Source organism: Carcharodon carcharias, chromosome 26 (assembly GCF_017639515.1).
Source record: "Carcharodon carcharias isolate sCarCar2 chromosome 26, sCarCar2.pri, whole genome shotgun sequence".
Classification (NCBI taxonomy): Eukaryota; Metazoa; Chordata; class Chondrichthyes; order Lamniformes; family Lamnidae; genus Carcharodon; species Carcharodon carcharias.
Window position 1 is genome coordinate 1,296,722 of NC_054492.1, and position 27,161 is coordinate 1,323,882.

The following is a 27,161-nucleotide window of genomic DNA, read 5'->3' on the forward strand; positions in this document are numbered from 1 at the left end:
TCACTCCTACATTGAGAATATTTCTGTATTTAGTAAATGAGAGCAGCCCTAAAAAGAGTTCCTTATGGAACACTGCTCACTGCATCTTTCCACTCTGCCCTTGTACTTCGATCCTGTGCTTTCTACCCTCTAATCATCTGTTGTATTTCCTCTATCCTCTCCTATGGAAAATCTAGTGAGGACAAATGGATTGAAAGTAGAACCAAGACAGCTGTTGAGTGGGTCAGTGGAGGTGGTCATGGCAGAAGACATTAAGAGGGAATTGGTGAGGGAGGTATTCTTGCACAGGCAGAGGGTGAGTGCAGTACTGTTCGAAGTAGGTTGTGAAGGGGACAATAAACTGTCGAGGCTTGAATAATGTAGAGTGATGGAAGTTGGGGTGGATTGGGCTGTTGATGTGACGGATGAGGACAAGAAACCAGAAAGGTCAGAAGGAATTTAAGTCACAAGGGAGGATTGTGGAAACATTCACACTCGTGCAGTTGTGGGTTGTGAAGATATATTATTGGGACAGAGTAACAGGAGCTTTACTCTGCGCCCAGAGCTTACCAGGCCTCGAGGGATACTAGTGAACAACTAACAACAGCAAGTGAAATCCCACTCACATAACACGTTTGCAAAAAGTTGAGAAGCTAGCTTTGTTTTTTGTCCCAGAAGATGCTGATACTGTTTCAACAATTAGTTTATAGACAATTGTAATCTGACCGTAGCGATTCAAAAATCTCTGGTCAGAGTATGTACAAGGAGGACGGGTGGCAGTGAGATATTCAAAATGGGGTCAAACCAAAGTGACTAAACAATGAATAATTTACATTAATTTTCAGGCCACATGAAATCAATAAAATTCTACACATCTTAAATCAGTGAGTGGAATAAATGTAACACAGATTGATTTAGCAGGTGAATAGAATGTAATTTTATTGTGAAGTGCTTCATACTATTCCATGGCATGAATCCTTTGTTACAGAAAAATATAAACATGTTTAAAGTATAAATAAAGCAATAAACCTGTGTTAATAGGCAGGATATATAAAAAAATTCCACTAGGTAAATACTAAGGCAAAGTCATATTAGTTTTTTGCATAAATATTAATATTGGCAGTAAAAAATATTTTAATAGGAGTTCACAGAAATACAAATGTTGTATTTGGACAATGCAGTTAATCGAAATACAGTGAATATTTGTGGCAACTCAAATACTGACTGGTAAAAACAAATCAGTGATTCTACATTCACATTTCAATGTTACAGAACATAACACTTAACTTCCTTCTAATTGTGGATGAACCTGGACATTGTTGCCTGTCTCCTTCACAAGACAGGTGATTCAAGCACCAATATTCTCCCTCATTGACCTGACAACATCAGTTTTAGCAACTGCTGCAGTGACCTTCATTAGACAGTTAGCCAGTTTACAAATGTGCTTGCTGCGTATAGCACACATTCTATATCCCCTGCACGCACTCGAAATGACAGTGTAGAAATACAGCAGGAAAGCCAGAGGCTTAAAAATAACTGGCTCAAAGCAAGGAACAGGAACAGGAAATTGGAGGAAGCTCTCGTTTAGCTAAAAGGTGAAATACTGAGCATGTGCAAAATGTTTGAATCTCTGTAGTAGTCAAGCTGGTGACTAACTAGGGTAGCAGGCGTGGAACTGCAAATTCTTAGCTCCACATTGTAAAACTGCTCTTTGTTTTTGAAAAAATCTGTTCCTTTATTGTAAAGCATCTCAGATATCTGTGCAAAACTCTCACTTTGAACAAAGAAAAGAACCTCCTCCCCACCTCTCCAAAGAAATTTAACAGAATACAGCAGACCTGGTCCAAAATACTCATATTGCAACTTACCAAGCACCCAGTTTGTATCGCCATTCCTGTATGTTACACAATCAGGCTAAGGCACGCTTCTTCTGTAGACAGTTAACAGATCTTTACGTCTTTCTCTTTCCTCCAAAGTGAGAGTCTCGGGTTTCTTGCATAATTCCTTTAAACCTTTAAGTTCTTGCAAGACTTTGTCAGCTTCAGACCATTTAGCCATGGCTTCATTCAGCAAGCTCCTGGTTGACCAGTTGTCTTGGGTGATATCACCCTGAAGATGTTGCTCACCAGCTGCTTGTTGGAGAAGCTCCTCTGTTACTTTTAGCTCAAAAGCTATTTCACCTTCCAATTTTTCCACATTCTTGTTCTCAAGATTGCCACAATGAATATCAAGTGGTTTCCTTATTGCTTGTTGCTTGGATTCTGATAAGATATCTCCCAAGGAAGCACATTTCACTCTGGATAGATTTGCTCCATTTAGTGAACAATTACTGTTTGTTTCAGATGGCTGTTTCTCCATTTCATTTGCATCTGAAGAAACTTTTGTTTGGAAACCAGATTCACCTTCACTTTCTAGACGATCTGGAACAGTCTCTGTGGTACAAGATAGATCTTCCTCCTTGGTCTGTGGCCCCTCTCCCTCCTCTACCGGTGGTCCCTCTCCCTCCTCAGCTGGTGGCCCCTCTCCCTCCTCGACCGGCGGCCCCTCTCCCTCCTCGACCGGCGGCCCCTCTCCCTCCTCGACCGGCAGCCCCTCTCCCTCCTCGAACGGCGGCTCCTCTCCTTCCTCAACCGGCGGCCCCTCTCCCTCCTCGACTGGTGGCCCCTCTCCCTCCTCGACCGGCGGCCCCTCTCCCTCCTCGACCGGCAGCTCCTCCCCCTCCTCGACTGGTGGCTTCTCTCCCTCCTCAGCCGGTGAACCTTCTCCCTCCTCGACCGGCGGCCCCTGTCCCTCCTTGGCTGGTGAACCTTCTGCCTTCTTTTCTAATCCATCATTGCCTTTTGCATTACTGGGTTTGATTTTAGGCATAAGAATAGGTCTGTTCTTCTTGGTTTGGTTACTGAGTTTTTCCTTTGACTGCTCTTCACTTGTTGTGTCTTCAACAATAAGACTCTGAGCTCCAAGTTCTAATCTCTGCATTCCATCGGACACAGCGCTGGCGACCTAGGATATAAAGATAACTTTTAAACACCTTGGTATTCTTTAACCTTGTGCGATATATGTACAACAAAACCAACAGCAAAATGGTAACTGCAGCACAGAAAACAAAAAAAATCAGCAAGTAAGGCAGCATTTGCGAGAAGAAGTGGGGAGTTGGTTTTTCGGTGTGGATTGATGGATGCTCCCTGTGCTGAAGGATTTTAATAGCAGCAATACAGTCCTGTCAGCATTTCACCTAACGTCAGCCAGCATTGGGCAGACACTGACAGCTGAATTCCCCCATAGTCACATGCTCATGGGAGGGTGCAGAGGGTTTGAGACTCCAGGCTCTGCATCAGGGATAAGGTAGAATATAGAATAATTGATTAAATAACACTAGTTGCTGTCTAACACATACTGCTATTCACCAATAATGAAGTTACAGCCAACTCCCTCCTCAAGGCTGTTTGACCTGCTGAGTGTTCCAGTATTCAATTTCAGATTTCCAGCAAGTATTTTGCTCTTTCTTTGTATTATTATCTGAATAGTTTGATGCGAGGCAGGTTATTGTTTTTATTTCAGGTTCCATGAACCAAACTTTACTGAAAAATCGGATCACATTCGCCAAAGCACTAGGAGCAGTTCCTGACCATCTGTACTTCAGAGGTTATGGTGAATTGATCATTTTCCATCTGACTCTCAGTAGATGTTTTCCCGCAGCACATAATGGGGCACAAATGGTAGCAGAAGTACTGGTGATGCACTGGGAAGAGCCTATCAGGACTTTCTTTTTCTTTCTTCTTTCATGGGATGTGGGGGTGGGTGTCACTGGCAAGGCCCATCCCTAATTGCCCTTGAAATGAGTGGCTTACATGGCCATTTCAAAGGGCAGTTAAGTGTCAGCCACATTGCTGTGTGTCTGGAGTCACATGTAGGCCAGGCCAGGTAAGGATGGAAGATTTCCTTCCCTAAAGGCCTTTAGTGAACCAGATGGGTTTTTACAACAATCGATGATAGTTTCATGGTTTCATACTTTCATGAGACTATTAGATATAGATATGAGATTTATTAGTTGAATTTAAATTCCATTAGCTGCTGTAGTGGGATTTGAGCCTATGTCCCCAGAGCATTAACCTGGGTCTCTGGATTACTAGTTCAGTGACATTACCAATATGCCACCATCTCCCCTAACATCAACTTCAGCTACTGCTGCAGTGACCTTCGATATCCAGTTAGCCAGTTTCCACATGTGCTTGCTGCATACAGCACACATTCTATATCCCCTGCACGCACTCGAAATGACAGTGTAGAAATACAGCAGAGAAGCCAGAGGCTTAAAAATAACTGGCTCAAAGCAAGGAACAGGAACAGGAAATTGGAGAAAGTTCTTGTTTAGCTAAAAGGTGAAATACTGAGCATGTGCAAAATGGTTGAATTTCTGTAGTAGTCAAGCTGGTGACTGACTAGGGTAGCAGGCGTGGAACTGCAAATTCTTAGCTCCACATTGTAAAACTGCTCTTTTTAAAAAAAAATCTTCATTGTAAAGCATCTCAGCTATCTGTGCAAAACTCTCACTTTTAACAGTAAGTCCTCCCCATCTCTCCAAAGAAATCTAACATAATACAGGAGATCTGGTCCAAAATATTCATATTGCAACTTACCAAGCACCCAGTTTGTATCACGGGGGAAGCCAAAATGGTGGGGCAGTTACATGAACATGTCAGCAAAACTAAATTAAACACTTACAATACTCAGTTCAACCCTTTGGGAGAAGATTGAGAACAGGAGACACAAAAGGGAGCTTTTTTGAAGTGGATTTGTGCTGGCTTCAACTAACATTTTGGTTAGCTCAAGAAGACTGAGATCAGAAGAGGCTGACACGACCAGTCCACTTCTTCCATCCTTTCCTCCGAGTTGGGAATGGTAAATCATTTATTCTATCTACTAAGGGTTCTATGTCGTTCTTCTCTGTCTAACATAAGTATTGTATCTGAACTATCACTTCTTAACAAACTACTGCGAACCACTAATTGTAACCTCAAGCCCCGGATAATCTGTGACTCCGGGGCCAAACCTTACAGGTGGAATTTTCCCTTACTATTAGGAGCACAGGGGTGGAGTGTGCCATTTCTGATCGATTAATGCAAGTTTCCTTCCTGTTCATGTGTCCTTGGCTTGGCTCAGCACCGCACCACCCCCCACTTCCAGTGGATGGCTCTTGCCTCTACACTCCTCATCCCCTCCTCTGGATGGGCCTTTGGCCCTACCTTCCCCCTCCTGCACTGGATGGTACTTGGCTTTCCCCTGCGCCCACCCTCCACAACTCCAGTGGATGGGCCCTTATCTCCACTCACCCCTCCTGCAGTGGATGGGTCCTTGGCTCTATAACAGCTCCTGCCCACTCCAGTGGATGGGCCCTTGGCTCTATAACAGCCCCTGCCCACTCCAGTGGATGGGCCCTTATCTCCACTCACCCCTCCTGCAGTGGATGGGTCCTTGGCTCTATAACAGCTCCTGCCCACTCCAGTGGATGGGTCCTTGGCTCTATAACAGCTCCTGCCCACTCCAGTGGATGGGCCCTTGGCTCTATAACAGCCCCTGCCCACTCCAGTGGATGGGCCCTTGGCTCTATAACAGCTCCTGCCCACTCCAGTGGATTGGGCCCTTGGCTCTATAACAGCCCTTGCCCACTCCAGTGGATGGGCCCTTGGCTCTATAACAGCTCCTGCCCACTCCAGTGGATTGGGCCCTTGGCTCTATAACAGCCCCTGCCCACTCCAGTGGATGGGCCCTTGGCTCTATAACAGCTCCTGCCCACTCCAGTGGATGGGCCCTTGGCTCTATAACAGCTCCTGCCCACTCCAGTGGATTGGGCCCATGGCTCTATAACAGCCCCTGCCCACTCCAGTGGATGGGCCCTTGGCTCTATAACAGCTCCTGCCCACTCCAGTGGATTGGGCCCTTGGCTCTATAACAGCTCCTGCCCACTCCAGTGGATGGGCCCTTGGCTCTATAACAGCTCCTGCCCACTCCAGTGGATTGGGCCCTTGGCTCTATAACAGCCCCTGCCCACTCCAGTGGATGGGCCCTTGGCTCTATAACAGCCCCTGCCCACTCTAGTGGATGGGCCCTTGGCTCTATAACAGCTCCTGCCCACTCCAGTGGATTGGGCCCTTGGCTCTATAACAGCCCCTGCCCACTCCAGTGGATGGGCCCTTGGCTCTATAACAGCTCCTGCCCACTCCAGTGGATTGGGCCCTTGGCTCTATAACAGCTCCTGCCCACTCCAGTGGATGGGCCCTTGGCTCTATAACAGCCCCTGCCCACTCCAGTGGATTGGGCCCTTGGCTCTATAACAGCCCCTGCCCACTCCAGTGGATGGGCCCTTGGCTCTATAACAGCCCCTGCCCACTCCAGTGGATGGGTCCTTGGCTCTGCGCCCCCTTCCAGCATGGTAGGGGCCTGTGTCTTTGGCCCTCAATGGATGGGGGTCATGGCTTCCCCTAGTGAGAGGGGCACAGCTCTGGTTACAGATTTAAAACATGGAGATATTTTATAATTTTATAGCTGCTGCCTAGCTGACTTACTTCTTTCCGATGCTGTCTGGTTGGTGGTCTTCGGGTATGGTTTATTTTGACTCTGTTGCGTGTTAAATGATCCAGAGAATTCTTTTCATCCACTGTAACCTAGGCAGAAACACACTGCTTAACGGCTAACCCTCAAGTCAATTTACATTGCAATAAAGTATTCAGGTGCTTGGCAGAGCAGCCCTGACAAACATATGTGACATTTGATCCACTTCTTGTTACAAGAATCTGAACAAGGAAAGTCCAGGCAAGACTCCCTGTGCTGTGTTGCTTTTTACATCAATATACTTTTGGGTTTATGATTTTTCACTGCACAAAGTATTGAAAATATTGGGGTGACTTTCATCAAAACACATGGGCCAAATCAATGGTTTAACAACAGCCAACGAAGAGCAACTCCCTGGGACTGTGATGATTATGGAGCCAGTAGTTATATATTTCACTATAGGATCCAGTTTTCTTTGCCTTACACACATTTCACACTTAAACTGACTGTTATATAGACAATAGTGGCTTCCAAATTTCACATTATCTATACGTAAACAGGAAGTGAAACTGGGATTACAGCATGCTGTCATGTTCTATTCTCACAGGCTGCAGCGACTCATCAAATCTATAACAATCTCAGGTCAGTCAGGAACATCCGCTTACATTGCGTCCTTAGCTTTATATGACCAAAGATTAGGTTGCCTTGTGGACCTTCTCAGTAACACTAACAATTTTATGTCAGATGTACAAAGAACTGGTTTAGACTGAAAAGAGGTTAATACAGAGCTCACCAGTATCTGCTGTACCCTATTGTAACTGAACCCCCTAGCTGATTTCTGCTTCTCAAAGTCATAGTCATTTACGGAACCAACGAAGGAGACCATTTAGCCACCAAATCTATGCTGGCTCCACAGGGAACAATCCAGTCAGTTTCACTTCCCTGTTAATCCCTGTAGAACTGCAGGTTTATTTCCTTCAAGAGCCCATCCAATTTCCTTTTAAAATCATTGATTGTTTCCACTTCCCCCACCCTCAAGGTCAGTGAGTTCCAGGTCATTTCCATGCATGTTTAAAAAAGTTCTTCCTCACATTCCCCCTACATTTCTTACCCAAAATCTGAAATCTCCTGGTCCTTGTACTGTCAGTGAATGGGAAGAATTTTTCTTTGTCTACCTTATCTAAACCAGTCATAATCTTGTACTTTTCTATCAAATCTCCCTCAATCTTGTTTGCTCCAAGGAGAACAATCCTAGCTTCTCCAACCTTTCCTTCTAGCTAAAATCCCTTATCCCTGGAACTATTCTTGTAAATCTCCTCTGACCCCTAACAAGAACCCTCGCATCCTTCCTAAAGTTTGTTGGCCATAACTGGATGCAGTACTCTAGTTGTGCCCTAACCAGAGCTTTTCATAACAGTTCAGCATTATTTCCCTGCTTTTATTCAATACCTCTATTTATAAAGCTCAAGATCCCGTATGCTTTGCTAACCATTTGCTCAATATGTCCTGCCATCTTCAAAGACCAATGCAAATGCATCCCCAGTTCCCTTTGACCCTAGACACTCTCTAGAATACCATATTGGTGGAATCACACCTATCCCTGACCTATTTTGTTCCACCCCCCTTAAACAGTATAAAATCCATCACATTTCTACATCTCTTTAGCTTTGATGAATAGTCATATGGACTCAAAATGTTAACTCTGTTTATGCTACCAGACCTGCTGAGATTTCCAGCATTTTGTTTTTATTCCCCACAATTCGTTTTCTTTCCCAAGCCAATTTTTTGTCCAAGCTGTTACTGAATTTCCCATTCCACGAACCACAATTTTGTTAAACAGCCTTTTGTGTTGGAACTTTGTCAAACGCTCTCTTAACATCTATGCAGACAACATCACTTGCATCCCTTCATTAACCTTATTTGTTACTTCATCAAAAAATTCAATTAGATTAGTCAAGCACAATCTGCCTTTCACTAATCCAGGCTAGCCTTGGTTAACTATAACCACTTCAAGTGCCTGTTGATTTTTCCCTGATTATGGTTTCTAAAACCACCATGATGTTAAATTAACTAGCCTCTCACTAGTTAGTGTACAGTAGCACAATGATATAGAAAACAGTCACCTGATCAAACTCTTTATCATTGGCTTTTCCAATCGCTTCATTCAGGGCATTGAGCCATGAGTCCTTATCATCAGCACCATTGACTTGAAATCTTAGTTCAGGTACCTGCAACACAAGAATTGGAACATTTCAGCTCATGTACCAGTACCCCTCCCAACGACCCCGCCTGGGTTTCAACTCCAAGTACAGATTCGAAGGGTTAGTCACAGTCAGTAAATTACCAAAGAAAAAGACAGTTCCAGTAACTGCAAACGGGAAAAGGATAGTGAGATGAAGAGACATGCAAACCAGGTCCCGTATTACTGTTTCCATTCCTTATATTCCAAAATTTCCTAAAACTCTTCTGTGTATTCCCAAAATATAGACACCAGAGAAAAATAAAGGGAACATTGAACAAAATATGAGCAAGCTTAATGTGAAGGTATGTCTTCACAACTGAGGTAGTTAGTTATCAGGAGCTGATATTCTGTGATATTCTGTATGAACACAGGAAATCGTAGCCCCCCCCCCCCCCCCCCCCCCCCCAGGAGTTACAGTAAGACAGGGAACCCTCTCCAGGAGTTAGACATAGCACACTCAATGTAACAAGGCGCTGCACAAGGGATTATAAAACAAGATTTGACACCGAAGCACACAATAAGATATTAGGTCAGATGACTAAAAGCTTGGTCAAACAGGTAGGTTTTAAGGATTGTCTGAAAGGAAGAAGAAAGAGAGGTGGGGAAGTGGAAAGGTTTAGGGAGGCCAGGCCAGAGCTTAGAGACTAGGCAACTGAAGACATGGCTACCAATTGTGGGATGATTCAAATCAGAGTAGGGAAAAGTCAAAATTAGAGCAGAGTAGTTATCTCTGAGGGTTGTGGAGCTGGCGATTATAAAGGTCATGAGGGTTAAGGCCATGTAGGGATGTGAAAACAAGGTTGAGAACTTTAGAATCAAAGCCTTGTTTTACTAGGAGGCAATACAGGTCAGCACAGGAATGATGAGCGACTGGAACTTGGGTACTAGTTAAGACAACAGAGATGACCCCAAGTTTAGGAGGGGTAGAATGTGGGAGACAAGCCAGCAGTGTGTTGGAAAAGTTGAGTCTAAAGGTAACAAAGGAATAGATGAGGGTTTCAGCAGTGGATGAGCTGAAACAGGGACAAAATCGGGTGATGTTACAGAGGTGGAAATAAGCAGTCTTTGTGATGGCACAAATGTGTCGTTAGTAGCTCATCTCAGGGTCAAAACTGATACCAAGGCTGCAAACAGACTGGTACAGTCTCAGATTGCTGCCAGGGAGAGGGAGGAGTCAGTGGCTAGGAACAGAGTTAGAAGACGGGGATTGAAAACAATGGCTTTGATTTTCCCAATATCTAATTGGGAGAAACTTCCACTCATCAAGTACCAGATGCCTGATAAGAAGTTTGACAACTCAGACAGTGGAGGAGTCAAGACAGTTAATGATGAGGTAGACGTAGCTGTCATCAGTGTACATGAGGAAACAACATGTTTTCAGATGATCTCACCAAGGGCAATACATGGATGAGAAATAGATTCACCTGGTCTGACCGCCTCCAACGGAGGTCCAGCCTGTCTGACCGCCTCCACCGGAGGTCCAGCCTGTCTGACTGCCTCCACCGGAGGTCCAGCCTGTCTGACCGGCTCCACCGGAGGTCCAGCCTGTCTGACCGGCTCCACCGGAGGTCCAGCCTGTCTGACCGGCTCCATCGGAGGTCCAGCCTGTCTGGATGATTCCATTGGATATCTATCTGGTCTGACTGAGTCCTACTGCGTTGCCACCTTTGGTCCAGTAGGTCCGGCTGTGTTTGTTATATTTATATGATATTATGTTTATATTAGAAAGAGACAGAACAAGGGGTGAGGAAAAACACATACCAACACAGACACACAAAGCAGAACCAATTGCTTCTCTCCTGTATTTTAATCTATCATTCTCTTTTTTGTTACTGATGAAATGTTGTTCAGCTGTAATTCTATTCAGTTCTGTTGAAGCGCTCATACCGAAACCATCAGCTCCTTTATTGCCTCCACATGCTGTCCAGCATTTTCTTTTATTTCAGATTTCCAGAATCTGTGGCATTTTTTAAATGAAACCATTCAACTGGTAACAGCCGGAAGCCCTTTATTGTCCCTTCTAACTTTACTCATGAATTCATGATTCCTATCAAGGACGTGAAACAGCCCCTACTGTTCTGACTGGGTGTCTGACTATATGCCTCTCTGATTTACCCCTGCTTCTATTCCCAGGTGGGGGTAGGGGCACCACTGGCTCCTCTCCAGCTGTCTGAGCTTGTTCACCCTTTATCCTGTCACATCCCCAACATGTCACCAGGAAACTGCTCACTGCATATTTTCTTTCCATTTACTCAAACTAAAACTAGTCAAACCTCAGCCCTGAATCCTGTATTACTACAACTTCCTCACTCAATCTGCAGCCTGTAATCACTCCACTACACAATTCCTCTTTCATTTTTCTCTGGAACTCCCCTACTGATAATTATTCCTCAATTTCTTTGTCCCTTTTAATCCTGTGTATCGGCTCTTCTGTTAGACTGCTCCTCTCCGGCTGATCTTCTGCCTTTGCTGAGAGGATGTTCCCTCTCTTGGCAGAATCTAGAACTAGGGGGCACAGTTTAACTGTAGCAAAACATCCCTACTTTTATAATCCATTCCATTTGCCTTCCTAATCACTTGCTGAATCTGCATACTAACTTCTTGTGATTCATGTACTGGAACACCTAGGTCCCTCATACCTCAGACTTCTGCAATCTCTCTCCATTTAAACAATATCCTGCTTTTCTATACTTCTGCCAAAGTGGACAAGTTCACATTTTCTCACTTTATACTCCATCTGTCAAGTTTTTGCCCACTCACTTAACCTGTCTATGCCCCTTTGCAGACTCTTTTTGTCCTCTTGCTTTCCTATCTATCTTCAAGTCATCAGAAAATTTAACAACCATATATTTGGTCCTTTCATTCAAGTCCCTGATATAAATTGTAAATGGTTGAGGCCCCAGCACTGGTCCCTGTGGCTTCCACTCATCATATCTTGCCAACCCAAAAATGACTCATTTATGCCCACTCTCTGCTTCCTTTCATTAATTTATTTTCTTAATTAATTTATAATTAATAAACACTGCTACTCCCAATAACCTTCACTAATGCTAATAAATCTCACGACTACTAATAAAACCTCACAATTACTAACAGATTACATGAGTTTTGAAGATAAACAAGCAAAATATTCACCAACCAATCAGGTATTTGTTTTCCAGTGATGCCACACTGTTTTCTCTCTCAATGTGGCCACTTCACTCTGGAGCCACAGACTGGACTGTATTGGACAGCTCCCCTGCCCCCCCCCGGGTCCTCATTTCTCCCGCTCCTCCAGGGGGTACTTACTGCCCCTTGGGTCCCGCTCCTCCAGGGGCTGGTTACTGCCCCCCGGGTCCTCATTTCTCCCACTCCTCCAGGGGGTAGTTACTGTCCCTCGGTCCCGCTCCTCCAGGGGGTGGTTACTGCCCCCCAGGGTCCCACTCCTCCAGGGGGTGGTTACTGCCCCTCGGGTCCCGCTCCTCCAGGGGGTGGTTACTGCCCCCCCGGGTCCCGCTCCTCCAGGGGGTGGTTACTGCCCCTCGGTCCCGCTCCTCCAGGGGGTGGTTACTGCCCCCCAGGGTCCAACTCCTCCAGGGGGTAGTTACTGCCCCATGGGTCCTGCTCCTCCAGGGGCTGGTTACTGCCCCCCGGGTCCTCATTTCTCCCACTCCTCCAGGGGGTGGTTACTGTCCCTCGGTCCCGCTCCTCCAGGGGGTGGTTACTGCCCCTCGGTCCCGCTCCTCCAGGGGGTGGTTACTGCCCCCCAGTGTCCCACTCCTCCAGGGGGTAGTTACTGCCCCTCAGGTCCTGCTCCTCCAGGGGCTGGTTACTGCCCCTCGGGTCCCGCTCCTCCAGGGGGTGGTTACTGCCCCCCAGGTCCCGCTCCTCCAGGGGGTGGTTACTGCCCCTCGGTCCCGCTCCTCCAGGGGGTGGTTACTGCCCCTCGGTCCCGCTCCTCCAGGGGGTGGTTACTGCCTCCCAGGGTCTCACTCCTCTAGGGGGTAGTTACTGCCCCTCAGGTCCTGCTCCTCCAGGGGGTGGTTACTGCCCCCCGGGTCCCGCTCCTCCAGGGGGTGGTTACTGCCCCTCGGGTCCCGCTCCTCCAGGGGGTAGTTACTGCCCCTCGGGTCCCGCTCCTCCAGGGGGTGGTTACTGCCCCTCGGGTCCTGCTCCTCCAGGGGGTGGTTACTGCCCCTCGGGTCCCGCTCCTCCAGGGGGTGGTTACTGCCCCCCAGGGTCCCACTCCTCCAGGGGGTGGTTACTGCCCCTCGGGTCCTGCTCCTCCAGGGGGTGGTTACTGCCCCTCGGGTCCCGCTCCTCCAGGGGGTGGTTACTGCCCCTCGGTCCCGCTCCTCCAGGGGGTGGTTACTGCCTCCCAGGGTCTCACTCCTCTAGGGGGTAGTTACTGCCCCTCAGGTCCTGCTCCTCCAGGGGGTGGTTACTGCCCCCCGGGTCCCGCTCCTCCAGGGGGTGGTTACTGCCCCTCGGGTCCCTCTCCTCCAGGGGGTAGTTACTGCCCCTCGGTCCCGCTCCTCCAGGGGGTAGTTACTGCCCCTCGGGTCCTGCTCCTCCAGGGGGTGGTTACTGCCCCTCGGTCCCGCTCCTCCAGGGGGTGGTTACTGCCCCTCGGGTCCCGCTCCTCCAGGGGGTGGTTACTGCCCCTCGGGTCCTGCTCCTCCAGGGGGTGGTTACTGCCCCTCGGGTCCCGCTCCTCCAGGGGGTGGTTACTGCCCCTTGGGTCCCGCTCCTCCAGGGGGTGGTTACTGCCCCCCAGGGTCCCACTCCTCCAGGGGGTGGTTACTGCCCCTCGGTCCCGCTCCTCCAGGGGGTGGTTACTGCCCCTCGGGTCCCGCTCCTCCAGGGGGTGGTTACTGCCCCTCGGGTCCTGCTCCTCCAGGGGGTGGTTACTGCCCCTCGGGTCCTGCTCCTCCAGGGGGTGGTTACTGCCCCCCAGGGTCCCACTCCTCAAGGGGGTGGTTACTGCCCCTCGGGTCCTGCTCCTCCAGGGGGTGGTTACTGCCCCTCGGGTCCCGCTCCTCCAGGGGGTGGTTACTGCCTCTGTTTCCTCTTTTCACCCGCTCTTCAAGCATCAGGTCAAATATGGGTAAGGAAACCTCCTTGCACCTCCAGCCCCCTGCTCCTCTCTCCCTGCCAGCTGATGAACACCACTTAGAGGGAGCACTGAGGGTAGCAAGGGCTGGGGGGCAACAATGCCCACCACTAAGTGGCTTGGCAGCACCACTACTGACCGAGCCAGCTGAGGCCAAATGGACTTAGCTGCTAGACTGGGACTGTAGCAGGTGGTGAGGGAACCAAGAGGAAAAAAGCAACTTACCTCCTCCTTAGCAATCTAACTGTCACAGATGCATCTGTCCATGACATATCGGTAGGAGTGACCACTGCACAGTCCTTCTAGGCACAATATCAAGTCTTCACAATGAGGATACCCTCCATCGTGTTCTGTGGCACAGTGCTAAATGGGATAGACTTCAAGCAGATCGAGCAACTCAAAACTGGGCATCCATGAGGCGCTGTAGACATCAGCAGCAGCAGAATTGTACTCGAAAACAATCTGTAGCCTCATGGCCCAGCATATCCCCCACTCTACCATTACTATCAAGCCAGGGGATCAACCCTGGTTCAATGAAGAGTGCAGGAGGGCATGTCAGGAGCTGCACCAGGCATACCTAAAAATGAGGTGTCAACCTGGTGAAGCTACAATACAGAACTATTTGCATCCAAACAGTGGAAGCAGCGTGCGATAGACAGAGCCTCAACCAATGGATTAAATCTAAGCTCTGCAGGACTGCCACATCCAATCGTGAATGGTGGTGAACAATTAAACTGGAGGAGAAGTCTCCAACAAATACCCCATCCTCAATGATGGGGGAGCCCAGCATATCAGAGTAAAGGCAAGGCTGAAGTGTTTGCAACCTCTTCAGCCAGAGGTCCCAACTGGATGATTCACTTCAGCCTCTTCCTGATATCCCCAGCATCACAGATGCCGGTCTTCAGCCAATCCGATTCACTGCAGGTGATATCAAGAAATGGTAGAAGGCACTGGATACTGCAAAGGCTATGGGCCCTGACAATATTCCAGCAACAGTACTGAAGATGTGTGCTCCAAAGCTAGCCACACGCCTAGCCAAGCTGTTCCAGTACAAATGCAACATTGGTATCTACCTGTCAATATGGAAAATTGCCCAAGAATGTCCCATTCCCAAAAAGCAGGACAAATCCAATTAGCGCCCTAACAGTCTTCTCTCGATTATCAGCAAAATGATGGAAAGGACAGCACTATCAACAGTACTATCAAGCAACACTTAGTCAGCAATAACCTGCTCACTTGACACTCAATTTGGGTTCCACCAGGGCCACACAGCTCCTGACCTCATTACAAGCATTGGTCCAAACATGGAAAAAAAAAGAGCTAAGCTCAAGGAGTGAGGTGAGAGTGACTGCCCTTGACATCAAAGCAGCATCTTACCAGGTGTGGCATCAAAGAGCCCTAGCAAAGGGAAATCAAAGGGAAACAGGGGAAAACTCTCCGCTGTACCTAGCACAAAGGAAGATGGCTGTGGTTGTTGGGGGTCAATCATCTCAGTCCCAAGACATTGCTGCAGGAGTTCCTTAGAATGATGTCCTAGGCCCAAACATTTTCAGCTGCTTTATCAATGACCTTCCCTCCATCATAAGGTCAGAAGTGGGGATGTTCGCTGATGAGTGAACAATGTTCAGTACCATTCATAGCTCCTCAGGTACTGAAGCAGTCCATGTCCAAATGCAGCAAGACCTGGACAACATTCAGTCTGATTTGTTCTGATATGTGGCAAACAACATTCACATCACACACGAACCAGGCAATGATCATCTCCAACAAAATAGATTCTAACCATCTTTCCTTGACATTCAATCGCATTACCATCACTGAAAACCACTATCAGCATCCTGGGGATTACCATTGACCAGAAACTGAACTGGACCAGACAAATAAATACTGTGGCTACAAGAGCAGGCCAGAAGCTGGGAATTCTGCAGCTACAAGCTCATCACCTGACTTCCCTAAGCCTGTCCACCATCGATAAGGCGCAAATTATGAGGGTGATGGAATATTCTCCTCTTGCCTGGATGAGTGCAGCTCCAACAACACTCAAAAAGCTCAACACCAACCAGGATAAAGTAGCCTGCTTGACTGGCATCCCATCTGCCACCTTCAACAGCGGCACCGTCAGCAAGATGCACTGAAGGAACTCACCAAGGCTCCTTTGACAGCACCTTCCAAACCCACAACCTCTACCACCTACAAGGACAAGAGTTGCAGATGCATGGGAACACCACCACCTGCAAGTTCCCCTCCGAGTCACACACCATCCTGACTTGGAACTATATCACTGTTCCTTCACTGTCACTGGGACAAAATCCTGGAGCTCCCTTCTACACCACATGGCCTGCAGCGGTTCAAGAAGGCGACTCACTACCACCTTCTCAAGGGCAATTAGGGATGGGCAATAAATGCTGGTCTAGCCAGTGACATCCACATCTAATGAAAGAATAATTTTTTTAAAAATCCACAACCTTCTGGGGTGGAGAATTCTGAAGGTTCACAATGCTTTGAGTGAAGATATTTCTCATCTCAGTCCTAAATGACCAGCTCCTTATCTTGAGACTGAACCTCTCAGTACCTACCCTGTCAAGCCCCTTCAGAATCTTTCACATTTCAATGAGATCACTTCTCAGTCTTCTAAACTCCAGTGAGTATAGACCCAATTTTCTCGGCTTCTCATCATAAAACAATCTCATCCCAGGGAATAATCTAGTGATCCTTCGTTGTACTGCATCTAATACAAGTACATCCTTTGTTAGATAAGGAGGTCAGAATTCCACACACTATTCCTGATGTGGTCTCACCAAAGCTCTGTACAACTGTGGCAAGGTGTCTTTATTCTTTACTCCAATCCCCTTGCAATAAAGGCCAACATGCCATTTGCTTTCCTAATTGCTTGCTGCACCTGCATGCTAACTTTTTATGTTCCTTGTACAAATACACCTAAGTCCCTCTGAACATCAACATTTACAAGTTTCACAACTTTTAAAAAATATTCTCTTTTTGCATTCTTACGACCAAAGTGAATAACCTCTCACTTCCCCACATTATACTACTTCTGCCAACTTCTTCCCCACTTACTTAACCTGTCTTTATTTCTTTGCAGCTGCTTTGTGTCCTCCTCACAGCTTACATTCCCACCTAGCTTTGTATTACCAGCAAACTTGGATATATTACTCTTGGTCGCTTCAATTAAGTCATCAAATAGATTGTGGAGGCAATCCTTGTGGCACACCACTGGTTACAGACTGCCCACTTGAAAATGCCCCATTTATCCCTACTCTGTTTCATGTTCGTTAACCAATCTTCCATCCATGCTAATATATTATCTCACTTCCATGAACCCATGTTCTGTGCATTAATCTTTTGTGTGGCACCTTATCTAATGTGTTTGAAAATCCAAGTATACTACATCTACTGATTCCCCTTTGTCTACCCTACTAGTAACATTCATATAATACGAAAGAAATTCACATCGAGTTTGAGAGTGACATACATATTTCCAAAACTAAGAGCACTGAACTTAAATAAAGTCAATTACACAGGTATGAGGGTAAATTGCCTAAGGAAGGTGGGAAATTAAATGAAAAGAAAGAGGAGCAGTAGGCCATTTATCCCCTCAAGCCTTCTCCGCCATTCAACTAGATCATAGTTGATCGTCTACCTCAACGCCATTTTCCTGTACTATCCCCATATCCCCTGATGCCTTTAATATCTTTTCGAAATTAAAATTTTAAAGAAATATTGCATAATTCTCAACAATCTACATTCAATTGAAAAATAAAGACTCCACGGGAAAAAAATCCATCATGGTTAACTAAAGTGGTTAAGGATAGTAGCAAATTAAAAGAAGCTTATAATATTGTGAAAAAGAGTAGAAATCCTGAGGATTGGGACAGTTTTCGATACCAGCAAAGGATTATCAAAAAAATGATACCTGAAGAAAATAGAATGAGAGTAAACCAGCCAGAAATCTAAAAACACACTGTAAGAGTTTCTAAAAGTATGTAAAAAGAGAATAGTGAAAGTAAACATGGATCCCTTATAGGCTGAGTCAGGAGAAATTATATTGGGGAATAAGGAAATGGGAAAGATTTTAAACAAATTTGTTGTGTCCATATTCAGCATGGAAGGGATGAAAAACATTTTAGAAATAGTAGGGAACTAGGATTCTAATGAGAGTCAGAAACTTAAAGCAGTTAATCTTAAAGAGAAGTACTGGGAAATTAATGGGACTGAGAGATGACAAATCTCCTGGACCGGATGGCCCACATCCTTAGCTTCTAAAAGAGGTGACTGCAGAGACAGTGGATGCACTGGTTGTGATCTTTCAGACATCCCTAGACTCTGGAATGGTCCCACTGGATTAGAAAGTAGCAAACTTATCATTGTTAGTCAAGAAATGAGGAAAGAGAGAATCCAGATAACTACAGGCTAGACATCAGTTTCCAGAAAAATGCTAGTATCTATTAAGGAAGTAGTAACCGGGTGCTGAGAAAATCATAATATGATTTGCTAAAGTCAAAGTGGTTTTATGAAATCTTGTTTATGAAATTCTAATAAAACTCTGATGATATGAGTAGCAAGGTAGGTAAAGGAGAACCAGTGGAGGTTGTATATTTGGATTTTCTAAAGGCATTCAGTAAGGTGCCACATAAAAGGTTGCTACACAACATAATGGCTCGTGGGATTGGGGTAATATACTAGCATGTTTAGGGGATTATTTAAAGGACAGAAAACAATGAGGTGTAAATGGGCCATTTCAGGTGGGCAGATTATTATGATGCAGCAAGGATTAGTGCTGGATCTCAGCAGATTGGAAGCTAGCAAATGTAACACTGCTGTTCAACAAATCAGGGAGAAAAAAAAACAGGGAAATCCAGGCCAGTTAGCCTAACATTAGTCATTGGGAAAGAGTTGGAATCTATTATCAAGGATGCCAGAACAATGCCTAGAACATTATACTATGATCAGACAAAGTCAACTTGGTTTTACGAAAGGGAAATCATTGCTTGACAAATTTATCAGTTTTTTTTGAGGATGTAACTAGTAAGGTGGATAAAAAGGAACCAGTTGAAGTAGCATACTTCTGTCTGGGCATAAATGGGGTATTTTCAAGATGGTAGGCTGTAACCAGTGGAGTGCCACAAGGATCAGTGCTTGGGCCTCAGCTACATTCCAAATTAATGACTTAGATGAAGAGACAGGGAGTAATGTATACAAAGCTAGGGGGAAGTGTAACCTGTGAGGAGGACACAAAGAAGCTGCAAAGAGATACAGACAAGTGTGTGAGCAACAAGATGGCAGATGGAGCATAATGCTGGAAGTGTGAGGTTAACCATTTTGGTTGTAAGAATGGAAAAGCAGAATATTTTTTTAAAAGGCGTGACACTTGTAAAACGTTGGTGTTCTGAGGGACTTGGATGTACTCGTACAGGGAACTCAAAGTTAGCATGCAGGTACAGCAAACAATTAGGAAGGCAAATGGCATGCTAGCCTTTTATTGCAAGGGGAATGGAGCACAAGAATAAAGAAGTCTTGCTACAATTGTACAGAGCTTTGGTGAGACCACACCTGGCATTCTGTATGCAGGTTTGGTCTCCATATTTAAGGAAGGATACACCTGCATTGAAGATGGGACAGCAGAGATTCACTAGATTGGTCCCTGGAATGAAAGATCTGCCCTATGATGAGAGGCTGAGTAAATTGGGTCTATAATCTCTGGAGTTTAGAAGACTGAGAGGTGATCTCATTGTAACATACAAGATTCAGAAGGGGCTTGACATGACAGATACAGAGGGGTTGTTTCCCTGGCTGGGGCATCTAGAACATGGGTGCACAGTCACAGGATAAGTAGCCAATCATTTGGGACTGAGATGAAGAGAAATTTCAATACTTACAGGGTTGTGAATCTTTGGAATTCTCTACTCCAAAGGATTGTGGATGCTCCAGCATTGCATCATTGAATATATTTAAGGCTTAGATAGACAGATTTTGATATCAGGGAATCAAGGAGAAATGAGAAGTGGGCGGGGAAGTGGTGCTGAAGCTGAAGATGTGCCGTGATCATATCGAACGGTGGAGCAGGCTTGATATCAGTCATCGGGATGTGCTTGAATCTATTTTTAAGGAAGTCTTAATGATGTAGCTAGAAAATCATAGTATGATCAAAGTCAAAATGGAAAGTCAAAGGGAAATCATGTTTGACAAATTTAGAGCTTTTTGAGGATGTAACGAAGGGTAGAATAAGGGGAAATAATAGATGTGGTATACTTGGATTTCCAAAAGGCATTCAATAAGATGCTAAAAAAAGGTAATATGCAAGATAAGGGCTCATGGAGTTGTGGAGTAATATATTAGCATGGATAGAGGATTGGTTTAACAGACAGAAAGCAAAAAGTAAGGATAAATGGGGCATTTTCAAGTTGACACACTCTAACTAGCAGAGTGCCACAAGGATCAGTGCTGGGACTTCAACTATTTACCATCTATATAATGACTAAGCGAAGAGGCCAAGAGTAACGTGCCTAAGTTTGCTGATGATACAGTCATATGGTCTACTCCTACTCCCATTTCTTATGCTCTCAGCTATTTACAATCTATATTAATGACTTAGATAAAAGGACCAAGTGTAATGACAATACAAAGCTAGCTGGGAAAGTAAGCTGTGAGGATGATGCAGACAATTTGCAAAGGAATTTAAATATGTTATGTAAGTGGACAAGAGGTATTTTGATAGGAAGAAAAAAAAACTTTTTTTTAAATAGTGAGAAACGATTAAATGTTGGTAAAGAGGAATTTGGATGAGGTTGTACACAAAACACAGAAAGCAGATACAGTAAGTAATTCAGAAGACAATGTGCATGTTGGCCTTTATTACAAGGGAGTTGGAATACAAGATCAAAGAAGTCTTGCTGTAATTATACAAAGCCTCGGTGAGACCATACCTGGAGTACTGTGTACTGTTTTGGTTTCTGTACCAAAAGGAAGGAAGGACTCAGAACATACTTTGTGGTGAGAATGTGGAACTTGTTGGCACAGGGTGTGGTCGAAGTGAATAGTAGGGATGCATTTAAGGGAAAGCTAGGCAAGTGTAGGAGGAATGAGGGAATAAGTGGGTTATGACAGTAGATTAGTCATAGAATAGTTACAGCACAGGCCATTCTAGCTGTTGTGTGTGTGTGTTGGCTGCAAATGGAGTATAATGTGGGCAAATGTGAAATTGTCCATTTTGTCAGGAAGAATAAGAAGCAGCATATCATCTAAATGATGAGAAATTGCAGAGCTCAGATTCAGAGGGATCTGGGTGTCTTAGTGCACGAATTGCAAAAGGCTACTATATAGGTACAGCAAACAATTAGGAAAGCTAATAGAATGTTATTGTTTATTGTGAGGGGAATGGAACATAAATGTAGGGAGGTTATGCTTCAACTGTGTAGGGCACTGGTGAGAACACATCTGGAGTACTGTGTACAGTATTTGTCTCCTCATTTAAGGAAGGATGTAAATGTGTTAGCAGTTCAGAGAAGGTTTACTAGGCTAATACCAGGAATGGGCGGGTTGTCTTTTGAGGAAAGATTGGACAGGTTGGACTTGTATCCACTGGATTTAGAAGAATAAGAGGCAGCTTGATTGAAGCCTTTAAGATCCTGAGGGATCTTGACAGGGTGGATGTGGAGAGGATGTTGCCTCTTGTTGAAGAATCTAGAACTAGGGGTCACTTTTTAAAAATGAGGGATTGCTCATTTAAGACAGAGATGAGGAGATATATTTTCTCTGAGAGTCATGAATCTTTGGAACTCTCTTCCTCAAAAGTGGAAGCAGGGTCTTTGAATATTTTTAAAGCAGCGCTAAATAGATTCTGGATTAACAGGGGGCGAAAAGTTATTGGGGATAGGTGGGAGATTACAATCAGATCAGCCATGATCTTATTGAATGGCAGAGCAGTCACGAGGGGCTGAGTGGCCTCCTCCTGCTCCTAGTTCGTACGTTCCTATGCAAGTTTGTAATTCACCTAATCCCATTCTCCTGCCTTCTCCCTCTAGCCCTGCACATTCTTTGCTTTCAGGTAATAATCCAATTTCCTCTTGAATGTCTCAATTGAATCTGCCTCCACTACACTCTCAAGCAGTGCATTCCAGATCCTAACCACTCGTCACTTATAAAAGTTTTCCCCATGTTGTCATTGTTGCTTTTGCCAATTACCTTAAATCTGTGCTATCTGGTTCTTGATCCTTCCATCAATGGGAACAGTTTCTCCCTATCTACTCTGTTCACACCCCTCATTATCTTGAATACCTCTATCAAAACTCCTCTCAACCTTCTCGTCTCCAAGGAGAACAGTCCTGGCTTCTCCAACCTATGTCACTGAAATCCCTCACCCTGGGACCATTCTCATCAATGTTTCTTGCACCTTCATTAATGCCTTCAAATCCTTCCTAAAGTGAGGTGCCTAGAACTGGATGCAATACTCCAGTCGAGTCCGAACCAGTGTTTTAAACAGGTTTAACACAGATTCCTTACTTTTGTACTCTATGCTCCTATAATAAAGTCCAGGATACTGTATGCTTTTTTTTTGGAAAAATATACTTTATTCATAAAATATCTGAAAGAATATTACAAAACATTTCAAAATGGCCATCACAAAAAGAGCAATCATATTCAACTTTTCTACGTAGATCAAGAGGTGCTTCAGTACAATCAATGAACATGACAGACAGCTCAACATGGTCATTACAGTCAAACAGTGCAATGGTATTCAAGTTATCTACGTAGATCATGTTGCACTCTGAGGTGCTTCAATACAATTGTGACACATGTAGTTTTCTGCTTTATTATCCGCTATCTCAACCCATCCTGCCACAATCAATGATTTATGTACATTTATACCTAGGTCCCTCTGCTCCTGCACCTCTTTAAGAATTGTACCCTTTATTTTGTATTGTCTCTTGTTTTCTTCCTACCAAAACTAATCTCTTCACACTTCTCTGCACTCATCTGCAACTTGCCCACCCATTCTACCAACCATGCCCTTTTTAATTCTACACTATCCCCCTCACAGTTCTTTATACTTCCAAGTTTTGTACTGTTTGTGAATTTGGAAATTGTGCCCTGTACATCAATATCAGGAAGAACAGGGGTCCTAACACTGCCCTGTTCTTTCTCCATAGCCCTGAAAATTATTTTCTCAAGTTTTTCTCACATTCCACTGTGAAAGTTATTATTGAATCTGCTTCCTCCACCCTTTCAGACAGCACATTTCAGATCAGAACAACAACTTGCATTTCTAGATTGTCGTTAACTTAGTAAACTGCCCCAAAGCACTTTGTTGGAGCATTAAACAAAATTTGACAGTTTTAAAGATAGTCTTAAAGGAGGACAGAGAGCTAGAGTCTGAATTCCAGAAATTTGGGCCTGGGCAGCTGAATGTATAGCTGGCAAAGATGGAGCAATTAAAATCAGGAATGCATGAGGCCAGAATTGGAACAGCGCAGAGATCGGAGTGTTGTAGAGCTGAAGGAGGATACAGAGATTGGGAGGGGGAGGCCATGGACAAAAAACAAGGATGAGAATTTTAAAACTGCTGGGCTGGGAGCCAAAGGCTTGATGGTTGAACTGAACACGGTGCAAGTTAGAATAAGGGTGGCACAGTTTTAGGAAAGCTTAAGTTTCCAGAGGGACCAAGGTGGGATGCTGGCCACCATAACAATGGGTTTATTCAAGTCTGAAGCTACCAATGGCAACTTTCAAAGAATTGTCCTCATCTGCCCCTGGTTCTTTTGCAAATTATGTTAAATTTATTTGATTCATGGAATTGGGAGACAAGCACATGCATAGCTTAGAAAGCAACACAAGGGTTAGAGGTCCAGCCCAAATTGAACAGAGTCAAGGTACAGTCAGACCTGAACTAGACACAGTACTCAAGATGTGGTCTGACCAGGGCCCTGTACAATTACTTGAGTACTGCTGTTTGATATGAGTTTAACATGGCTGCATTTACAGACAGGGTGAGTCTTGGGTCAAGACTCCTAAGTTTCCTTAGCAGCTTCAATGCCCCAGATTATGTGCGCTGTCTAATTTCCTCCTTATGTGTAGCAATCCAGGCTCACCAGCACTGAAATTACACCTGTTATTCTTTTCGCTCACATGTCTTATCCAACTCACTCTGCAGTTTCAGAGCTTCCTTCTCTGAAAGCACTCTCCCTTCTGGTTTATCATTTGCAAATCTAACCAGTTTGCATTGCGTTTTTAAATCTAAGTAATTCCTGTAAATTAGAAACAGGACCAGCAAAGACCAGCCATGGGGTATCCTACTTACCTCACTAACATAACTCTTCTACCCAATACTCATTTTTTATGCTTCAATCAGTTTATTATCCATTTCCAGGGTTCACTCTGAACAACACTCTACACCCCCCACCCTCCCACACATCTTTAAGTTTTATTAACAGCATTTTGTGTGGAGTTTTATCAAAAGTGTGTCTTAGAAGTCAAGGTTCATGTTGCAGAGCTTCCCATGGTCTACTCAGGTTCCACCTCTTCAAATAAGTTGTGGAATTCATTAAACAGAATCTTCCCTTTCTGAATCCATTCTGGCAGAATCTTCTGTTCTACAGAAGATCCTCAAGATAATTGATTCCATTATTTTACAATGGAATGGGATGAATGGGTCTGACCTGGTTTAATTGCCACTTGCTGTTGTGGTACTACATTATTTTTAGACTGTGTTTATTTGTGCCACAAAACTAGGGGGAACACTTCCTGCACATGCACATTTACATTCTCAGTGTCAGGGTGTCAGCTGCATGGCAAGTTGGTTTGACAGAGACTAGCAATAAAGTTACCCATTCTTAGGTCTGTTCAGTCCTTAACCAATTGTGAGTTCTTGTGTTTAGTCTACCTATCGTTTATCAACTCTGTAAAACATGCTTCTGATGATTCAGTAAATGATGAAGAAAAATAATCAGGAAATGTCAGTAAACGAGATCCCCAACATCCAATGAACCCAGTGGATAATTGATTTTAATATTTAATTTAGGGTCACTCGCTGGTAAAAAAAAAATCAACTAAAAAAAGCAATTTGAAAATATTTCAGAAAAAACTCATTACCCAATGTGGTCCTTGAGCCCATGATCCTTGGACTAAGTGTCCCATTAGCTACTAACTGAGTAGTGGGGTGGGGTGGCGGGGGGGTTGACTGCACACGTACAACACATTCTGACATCCTTCCACTCAGCGGCAGGAGTTAGAATGTTATTTTTACTGTTATGATTAGCCTCAGCACAGTGTCTTCTCCAGATCTCTGCTCTGTGACCATCCCTTCAACATGTTTCTGCATTTTTTATATCCATCTCATTGATCCTCTTCCCATGCTCCCTGCAGGACTTGTACAGGCCTTCTTTTCTCCATTTCAATTTTAATTCATTTGTTAATCCATTTCAGGCCACTTTTCATGCTATGAGCTTGTTAATTTGGGAGATATATTTATCCTGCGTTACCAGCATTCCCTTTTAAAAGTGTTCAAAACTTCAGCACAAAACAAGTTGCTCAGTTCTACGTTTAAAGCTATGTACCTGACCCTGGTCTTCATCAGTCTCACTGACCCCACTAAAATGGATGTACAGCTGCTGGCCACCCCACGGGTGTTCTAACGTCCCATTTCTTGTACATTTTCTGGGTCATTAACGAATATCAAATCAAGATAAGCATTTCCTCTTGAAGGCATCCTCAAACACGGACAGTGTACATGTCAAGCTAAAACACAACTCTAAACTTAAACCACTTGGTTTTCCCCTGTTTATATTTGGTTGACTGTAGTCTTCAATTAAAATAACTTTTCTGTTTACAGTCTCTTGTCTCCTCAGAAAGCAAACTGGCCTCTTTATGCATTAAGTTGGATTTACATCATGAGAGATTTGTTGTGTCTCCCCACACCTTCTCACAAGATCAACTCCATTTACTTTGTAAGAGTCCTGGTCAAAACGGCAATACCATCCCCTTCAATACCATCCCCTTCACTTGGGGTTTCTGGATATAACTGGTACATTCATTCCCATCTGTAGGATTTAGCCATGATTCCGATATTCCCATCACACTACAATTCTCAACTGCCTCCATTTATTTCAAGTCCCATACTTCAAGCATTCATGCATACCTTATTACAGATTTTCCTCTTCACATTCCCAGTGTGTAATGATATCTGACTTTCAGCTCTGCCTGAATCTTTGACCATCTCAGCCCACAAACTGTCTTGTCCAAGGCTGATTTCTTATTCACTCTTGCCCATCAGGAGCGTTAAGATTATTTGGAACCTTAGCAAGGGTCAGGCAGAATCCCATGCCAGCTCCTAGGAGGGAAGGCTCCTGCGACACCAACAAAGCCCCCTCTGAATCCAGGAATAGCCGGTCCGTTATAATAAGCGAAACAATTCTGTAAAAGCAAGCCGTGGATGTGTTGCTGTCAATCCGAGAGCCTCATGTACACTGTACATCAATTAATACAGTGGCATTGAAACCTTCACAGTGAGAACATAAAGAACTACCACAGAATGTCTAGGAACAGAAGGAGACCATTCAGTTTCTCAAATCTGTTCCACCATTCTATCAGATCATGGCTGACTTTTTAACCTCCATTTACTCACCTTGGTTCTGTATCTTCCATAGAAATCTAATAATCTCAGTTTTAAAATTTTAAATTGACCCCAACATCAACAGCTTTTTGGGGGAAGAGAGCTCCAGATTTCCATTACACTTTGTGTGAAGGAATGCCTCCTGACATTGTCCCTGAATAGCCCAGCTCTGATTTTCAGGCTATGTTCCATTGTTTTGAACTCCACACCAGATAGGTTTTCTCTATCAAATCATTTAATCATCTTAAAACAACTGAATTGGACCACCCCTTAATCTTCTATATACAAGGTAATGCAACCTGGTCACATAATTTTACCCCTTTAACCATGGTAATATTCTGGTGATTCTGCATTGCACATCCCCCCCTCCAAGGCCAATATATCCTTTTCCTGAGGTGCAGTGAACACAGTATTCCAGAAGGGGTTATCCAGAGCTCCATATAACTGTAACATCACTTCCTCCCCTTAGTATTCCAGCCACCTTGAGATAAAGGGCTAATATTCCATCAGCCTCTTTAATTATTTTTTTGTACCTGTCCACTGGTTTTAGTGATTTCTGTAAGAACATAAGAAAAGAACATAAGCAAAAGGAGCAGGAGTAGACCACGCAGCCTCTTTGAGCCTGCTTAGCCATAAAATTATGGCTGATCTGGCCTTCAACTTCATTTTGCCAC

General features: G+C 44.6%; 1 protein-coding gene across 1 annotated transcript in view; it reads right to left on the minus strand.

Annotated features, from left to right (window-relative positions):
• Positions 1-897: 897 nt before the first annotated feature.
• LOC121270059 (pleckstrin homology domain-containing family O member 1-like) overlaps positions 898-27,161 on the minus strand; it is a 68,050-nt gene continuing 41,786 nt past the window's right edge. The window contains exons 4-6 of the mRNA XM_041175388.1: positions 8,655-8,759; positions 6,546-6,644; positions 898-2,982 (exon numbers count right to left, since the gene is read on the minus strand). Of these exons, the coding sequence (XP_041031322.1) occupies positions 1,894-2,982; positions 6,546-6,644; positions 8,655-8,759 (1,293 nt within the window). The 3' untranslated portion in view covers positions 898-1,893. The remainder of the gene's footprint in view (positions 2,983-6,545; positions 6,645-8,654; positions 8,760-27,161) is intronic.